Raw genomic sequence first — 7,578 nt, forward strand, 5'->3', positions numbered from 1 at the left:
ATGAGAGATTTGGGCAGCATGATTAATGACGAAGGCAAACTATTTAATCCTATGAAACATGATGAAGCGTCCAAACTCGGCAGTAGATATTTCGGATTTTCATATTTGAGCAAACAGGCACTAAACAAAAATTCAATTTCCTTTCTAAAAGCTAGCAGATGAAACATGCATGGCCATTTAATTTTGGTGGCATTCTAAATGAATTCAGAAAGAGAAACACTTTAAAAAATAAACTATTTAAAAAAAACTATTTAAAAAATAAAATTATTTTGAAATAATTTTAAGTTTATAAAAGTTGCAAAGTTAATACAGTATCTGTGTATCTTTCACCCACTTTCCTTTAAAGTGAACATTTTACAATATCATGGTATATTCATCAAGGCTAAGAAACCACCACTGACACATTACTTTTAACTGAACTCCAGATTTTATTTGGATTTTGCCAGTTTTTCCATTAACATCCTCTTTCTGTTTCAGAATGCAAACCAAAGTACCACACTGCAGTGAATTGTCATGTCTCCATAATTTCCTCTGGACTGTGATGGGTCTTCAACCTGCCCTTATTTTTCATGACATTGACAATTTTGAAGAGTACCACTCAGCCATTTAAGATTCTTTGATTTAGGTTTGAAGCATGCTTTTCTCATGATTAGACTTGGGCTATTAATTTTTGAAAGAGCACCAAAGAGGTATGCTGTTCTTGTGACATCATATCAAGGGGGTACACGATATGCACATGACATCACACTGATGATGTAAATCTTCCTCATTTGGTATAGGGCAAGTTTACCAGGTTTCCTCATGGCAAAGTTACTATTTTATTTTTCAGAATTGGGTACTTCAGGAAAATATAACAAGCTACTTCAATGCCACAGGAAAGATATGCTGTTAGTGAAACAAAACTATGGAGATGTATGACCATTTTGCTGTGTTTTCATTTAAGAATATGTAAATTTGAACCATTCAACTAGGGCAATAACAGATTTTTAAAAATCATTCTACTCTTGAAAGTATTAATTATATGTCACAGAGTGTTTTTATCATAGTATAATAGTTAAATGCCATTTTATCTGAGTTTGATTTCCAGGCTCAAGGATGTATGACCTTAGGCAAGTGACTTAACCTCTCTGCACCACAGTTTCTTTATTCGCAACTTAAAGTCTCATAGACACAAGAATATCTACTGATACTGTAGTTATCAGTACAAGTACAGGCTTGTTTGGAAGACTAAATGAGTTAATATTTGTAAACTGCTTAGAAGAGCAGAAAATAAATGCTCTGCCCTTTGCCTCGGGTGTAGAAGTTTAGCAATTTGCCCTTGGTGTGCAGCAGCATAATCAAGGAAGCAGCATATTTTTTATTTACCAGAATTCTGTAAGCTCTTATAATTTAGCTCCTTTGTTAAAGAAAAAAAAAGCAAATTTTCAGTGACCTGTGAATGTTTGTTTCATAGACAAAGTGAAGAGACATTAGAGAAGAAAAATCTCTTCTTGCCTTTTTGGTTTGTATAAACTTTATAAAATGAGCATGTATTACAACTACAATTAGAAAAGAAAACGATACATTTTTCAAGTTTTAAAGAATCATTTCCATGTTTCTGGAAATTTCAGTTTCCCATCAAATCCCAGAAAAAGAGTGATAATAAGAGGTGTAATCACACAAACTTTCAATTATGCATGAGCTAGTCACACGCTTAATAAACTTTAGATTATATGTCACTTCCTATTCCTTACTACTAATTTGGACCTTCCTCTAATTTTCTTGATTTTTCCCTTAGAGTCATATTGATAAATACTAGAGTATTTTTTAAAAATAGTCATTCCTTTAGTACATCTTTTCAATAAATAAGATACAGACTATTACATTCAAAGTCCCTTTTTATATACATGAAGTGATTGAAAGGTGGACTACAAAATAAACCAATGATCTGTCTGAACGGTAACAAATAAAATTTCATCTACGTGTACCTCGTGGTAGAATACATATTTGTCTTCCTTTCTGAAAGCCTGATACAGAAAATTTTATTTCAATTTTTGTAAATTCTCAACTGAGTTTCTTTTTATTTAAATTTAGATTTAGAAGTTTGCAGCATTGATTACAGCTTGAAACTGATGAAGATATTTGGGACACTGTATTTGGTCTCCATTGGGTCAATGCTTTTTCATTTATTCTTTCTGTTAAGAAATATAAGTAATCAGGAAGATGTGAAAAGAGAAATAACTGAAAAAGCCTGGAGTACATATACTATCTACAGTGTCCGTTTTAAAGAAACAGCATTCTAGCACACTTTTCTACCCTTGACTAAGAGTACTGTAATGAGAGCACCAGTACCCCTGAGTAACCAAAAGGGCATTTTGGAAACTGAGCTTTTGGTGTTTATATGAACATTCTGTCTTCCAGGACCTGCCTTGATTTATTCAAGACTCATACTGCTGTATATGGTGTTGTATACATTAGGGATAGTTGGGTAGCAGTAACTGATACAGAAAATTTTAAATGTAAAAAACACTGGGGAGTGAACCTTTCCATTATATATATATACATATATATATGTATATATGTATATATATATTCACATCAGGATGAGTTTCTGTTTAGGCAGTGTTGGAAAACCTATTTCCATTTTTTTTATTTAACAAACATTTAACGAACATTTATAAGGCACTTAAATCCATGCTGGCTCTTACAAATGTTGACTCATTTCTCATAACCACCGTGGGGTAGAAACGGAGAGGCTAAACAACCTGCAGGCGATGCTTCACTACTAAATGCAGGTGGCAGCCTTGCCTGTGTTCTCTGCTTGGCTAGGAACACAGGTCTTACCTATTGAGCTGGGCTGTGTAGAACTCTGTTGGGGAGACATTTGCCCCTGGGGCAGAAGCCTCTGCTTTTTCCCCCTCCTGCCATCTTACTGCATGTCTCAGAGAGCTCTGAATCCCACTTGGAGAATCACACTTAAACCCTCCAAAAACCTAATGATGAATAAAAATAAGTTATCTAGAACTTCTGGAGAAAAAAGTAATAAAGCTACCAGGTTAAATGACTGAAATTCCTGAGAGAAAACAACATGTATGTGTTTCTCTAGAAAGGGGGCCCAATACTGAATACCAGGAAGTCCTATAGTAAATGGAATGTGACTCTATGTGGGATCCGGCGTTCCTATTTCATCCGAATGCATGTCTGCTGCTTCAATGGGAAGGATGCTTGCACACCAGGTACCCACTCCCTGGTGTCATGTGCTATGCAGTCCAAAGACAGAACCAGGAATGGTGAGCCCATGAGCCTGCTGGACCCAGCCCCTCCGAGGTCCGGAGTGACAACCAGTGCCGTATTTCTAGATCAAACCTGAACCCCTCCTACAGGGAAAAGATTTCCAGGGGATTTTGAAAGTTCCAACATTTTACAGGGAAGAAGGAAGATATGCAGGATATGAAAGAAGAGTTCATGTTATACAGCCCTGGCTTCCACTGACGCTAACACTGGATTCAGCTTTTGACGCTGATAATCTGTTGCCACCAAATGGAAAACGTAAACAAGATATTCTAAGTGTGGTTAGAGAATATGCAACACAAGGAACAAGCAGAACATTCTTCTCTGGAATCTGACATGATGGACTGTACTTTCACAGAGAGCATTGATGTTAGATGTACATGAAATAGGCTAAACTGAAAATAAGAAAGGCTGAGGCAGAGAGAATAATATAGTTCCAGCCTATCTCCCAGCACCTTGTTAATATCTCTCAACCTCCAGACACAAATCCGAGACATAACTCTCTTCCCCCAAAGAGGTCGCGCCTCCCCTGTGGTGGTTCTCAGGGATCCGCCCCAGCTCCTTCTCCGTTCCCAGCCTCACACACTGGGATCACCAGGCACCCAAGATCCCACCTCTCAGGTGGTATCTTCAGCGCTGGCTGCCACTCAGCCCCCCTCCAGGGATCTGGGGCAGAAGGCGAATATCCCAGAGTCTCAGAGTCCACGGGAGTTACTCTGAAGGGCGAGGCGCGGGCTGCATCAGTGGATCCCCCCACCCCACCCGCACCCCAAGCGCTCCACCCCGGGGGCGGGGCCGTCGCCTTCCTTCCGGACTCGGGATCTATCTGGAGCGCCGGGAATTTCCCTGGCCCGGGGGCTCCGGTCTTTCCAGCCCCAACCATGCATAAAAGGGGTTCGCGGATCTCGGAGAGCCACAGAGCCCGGGCCGCAGGCACCTCGTCGCCAGCTCTTTCGCTCCTCGCACAGCCGGCAGACCCGCCTGCTGAGCCCCATGGCCTGCGCCGCGCTCTCCGCCGCCCCCAGCAATCCCCGGCTCCTGCGGGTGGCGCTGCTGCTCCTGCTCCTGGTAGCCGCCGGACGGCGCGCAGCAGGTGGGTCCCAGCGCCCTGGGGTCCCCAGGCCGGACGCGGCTGGGGTAGGCACTCAGCGCCGACAGCCTCGCTCAATCAGTGAGTCTCTTCTTCCCTAGGAGCGTCCGTGGCCACTGAACTGCGCTGCCAGTGCTTGCAGACCCTGCAGGGAATTCACCCCAAGAACATCCAAAGTGTGAACGTGAAGTCCCCCGGACCCCACTGCGCCCAAACCGAAGTCATGTAAGTCCCGCCCCGCGCTGCCTCTGCCACGGCCGGGGTCCCAGACCCTCCTGCTGCCCCAACCCTGTCCCCAGCCCGACCTCCTGCCTCACGGGATTCCCTTCCCTCTGCAGAGCCACACTCAAGAATGGACAGAAAGCTTGCCTCAATCCCACATCCCCCATAGTTAAGAAAATCATCGAAAAGATGCTGAACAGGTGAGTTATGGTTTCCATGTACACAGGCGACTGGAGCCATTGGTCAGAAATACTGGCATCTGCCCCCTAAAAATAAAATCAGGAAAACCCAGGGGTTAGTTGAAGGACTAGAAATTGTGATTATTGTTTTCACAATTAAGGTTTCCTTTACGATAATTACTGCTCTGGTGCCAGAGTATATTCCCAATGCCTGGCGTCCCCACCCAGGTTCTTCCTTCGTTCCAATGAATGTAGGTAAAACTGCCTTCATTTGAGGCCCAGTATGACAAACAGCAACAGGTTCTGGCTGTTTTTAATCCAATAGTACAGTGGAGACCATCGCCCCACCCCACCCCCATTCCTAAAAGAGCATCCCAAGCTTGGAGGTCCCTGCCACACAGCACAGCTGTGATAGGCAGTAGCCACTTCGTTGCCAGGCTGGGGAAACTGCATTCGGAAAACTCTAGAGGCTGGAGGAGCAGGACAGGAGAAGAGTGTTGTGCAGTCAGCTTTCCCAAGCATTTACTCAGGGCACCCATTTTCTCATTGCAGTGACAAATCCAACTGACCAGAAGGGAGGAGGAAGCTCATTGGTGGCTGTTCCTGAAGGAGGCCCTGCCCTTATAGGAACAGAAGAGGAAAGAGAGACACAGCTGCAGAGGCCACCTGGATTGTGCCTAACGTGTTTGAGCATCACTTAGGAGCAGTCTTCTATTTATTTATTTATTCATTTGTTTTGAAGATTCTATGTTAATATTTTAGGTGTAAAATAATTAAGGGTATGATTAACTCTACTTGCACACTGTCCTATTATATTCATTCTTTTTTAAATGTCAACCCCAAGTTAGTTCAATCTGGATTCATATTTAATTTGAAGGTAGAATGTTTTCAAATGTTCTCCAGTCATTATGTTAATATTTCTGAGGAGCCTGCAACATGCCAGCCACTGTGATAGAGGCTGGGGGATCCAAGCAAATGGCCAATGAGATCATTGTGAGAGCAGGGGAATGTATGTGCACATCTGTTTTGTAACTGTTTAGATGAATGTCAGTTGTTATTTATTGAAATGATTTCACAGTGTGTGGTCAACATTTCTCATGTTGAAACTTTAAGAACTAAAATGTTCTAAATATCCCTTGGACATTTTATGTCTTTCTTGTAAGGCATACTGCCTTGTTTAATGGTAGTTTTATAGTGTTTCTGTCTTAGAACAAAGGGGTTTAATTATTGATGTTTTCATACAGAATATAAAAATAAAGCACTTAAAAATAGAAAATACTGGTTTGATTTTTGGGGGGAAACAAGGGCTATCTTCACTGGAAAATCTGGTGATTTATATCAATATTTCTCAATTTTTTTATTGTGTTTATTTTTCTGGGTGTTCAATTTGCTATACAGATAAATCAAACTATGAGTTATGCTTCATTTCATGTGGTGATTGCTGCCAATACCCTTGGCTCTCACCTAGTGAAGAATGTGCTTTACTAAACTACGAGCTGGCCCCTAATGGGAGAGTCATTGATATAAATTGCCCTTTTTATAAGAAGTTTCTTTCTGTCTTGCTACTCAAATTTACCTCCTTAAAAATATTTATATTATCTTAACAAGCGATCTCATTTCATTGCTTTTGTTGAACAATATTTCTTATAATTGTTGACAATTCAATGAAGCTGGCAGTGAAATGGTAGCTAAAATATATCATTTTTCAAAACTCAAATCATTTGTGTTGTCAATAGAAGCAGCAGTGAGTGGCTGAATGCTTCACCTGTGAAAAGATCGGATTGAAATTTGGGCTCAGCTTTCTAACCTTCACATATAAGTAATTAGCACTAAGATTTGCAGTGCTTCAATCGTTTATAGCAATATACCAAATATAATGGTTTTAAGATTGGACTGCATTCATTTGCATCGTTCGTAGTGGAATTTTGATGGGACCTCATAGAGCGGTTGCCCTCTGGGGAACTCTGTATTCAATGCTGTCCCAGAACGGCAGCAGCACTACAGGTTTTTAAGACAGAAGCAAAATTGGCATGTCTAAGGAAGAAATACCCCAATAATATAAAAGAAACCACACTCCAAACCTGAAAAGGAAGGATGTTCGTGCATGCATGAGGTGTGTATTTGTTTCTGATTCGGAACTCATTCAGGAAATCCTGAGCCCTGGGTAACTGCCTCTAACAGAGGCAAGAAGGTGAGGCTGGCAGCCTCAATACTTCAAATCAAATTCTGGATCATCCCAAGAAGCTGGGCAAGTAAAGGTCATAAGTAGCAAGAAACAAACTCTGTGAGCTTTTCTCACAACTAAAAAAGTTAAAAACAAGAATCTCTTCATAATTCCAACATTATTAGTTAATTATGAATGAGATGAGGAAGAAGAATATTTGTAAACTATACATAAGCAAATAAATGCAAACCATTTGAGAAACTCCATAAATGGTAGCATTCACTCCCTAACCCCAAGTTAGAGGACACTGGAAAATGTTTACAAGTAGCACCCAAGGGTTCAATAAAACCACTCCTTACACCTAAGACAAGTCCTTACCCTCAAACATTGGAGCTTGCTGTACTGGCTACCTAGCTCTGGCTAATATGGAACAGGGAACGTAAAAAGGACAGAGGATATGCTTTTATTCACGTGGTGGTTAAAGACAGATTTCAAAGGATCAGATTGACTTTGGTGTAAATTCCAGCTCTGTCACTGTGATCTTGGGCAAGTTTCTTTACTTCACTCAACCTCATTTTCCTTTCTATAGGATGAGGATAATAACAAAATTAGGCTTCTGAAGTGTTGCAGGAATTAAATGTTATGGAGGCTCT

At 41.0% G+C, this 7,578-nt stretch overlaps 1 protein-coding gene across 1 annotated transcript; it reads left to right on the forward strand.

Annotated features, from left to right (window-relative positions):
- Positions 1–4,162: 4,162 nt before the first annotated feature.
- On the forward strand, positions 4,163–6,037 carry CXCL1 (C-X-C motif chemokine ligand 1). The gene is made up of 4 exons (XM_002814861.6): positions 4,163–4,363; positions 4,462–4,585; positions 4,699–4,782; positions 5,314–6,037. The coding sequence occupies exons 1-4, from the start codon at positions 4,264–4,266 to the stop codon at positions 5,327–5,329; spliced, it is 324 nt and encodes a 107-aa protein (XP_002814907.1). The 5' UTR covers positions 4,163–4,263; the 3' UTR covers positions 5,330–6,037.
- Positions 6,038–7,578: the final 1,541 nt, after the last annotated feature.

The sequence above is a fragment of the Pongo abelii genome, chromosome 3 (genome assembly GCF_028885655.2).
Source record: "Pongo abelii isolate AG06213 chromosome 3, NHGRI_mPonAbe1-v2.0_pri, whole genome shotgun sequence".
Classification (NCBI taxonomy): domain Eukaryota; kingdom Metazoa; phylum Chordata; class Mammalia; order Primates; family Hominidae; genus Pongo; species Pongo abelii.

Excerpts from the sequence above, each read along its gene's own strand:
- CXCL1 (XM_002814861.6), top strand. The coding sequence starts at position 4,264 with ATGGCCTGCGCCGCGCTCTCCGCCGCCCCCAGCAATCCCCGGCTCCTG. Across the intron at positions 4,364-4,461 it reads CGCCGGACGGCGCGCAGCAG|GAGCGTCCGTGGCCACTGAA; the intron begins GTGGGTCCCAGC and ends CTTCTTCCCTAG. Across the intron at positions 4,586-4,698 it reads TGCGCCCAAACCGAAGTCAT|AGCCACACTCAAGAATGGAC; the intron begins GTAAGTCCCGCC and ends TTCCCTCTGCAG.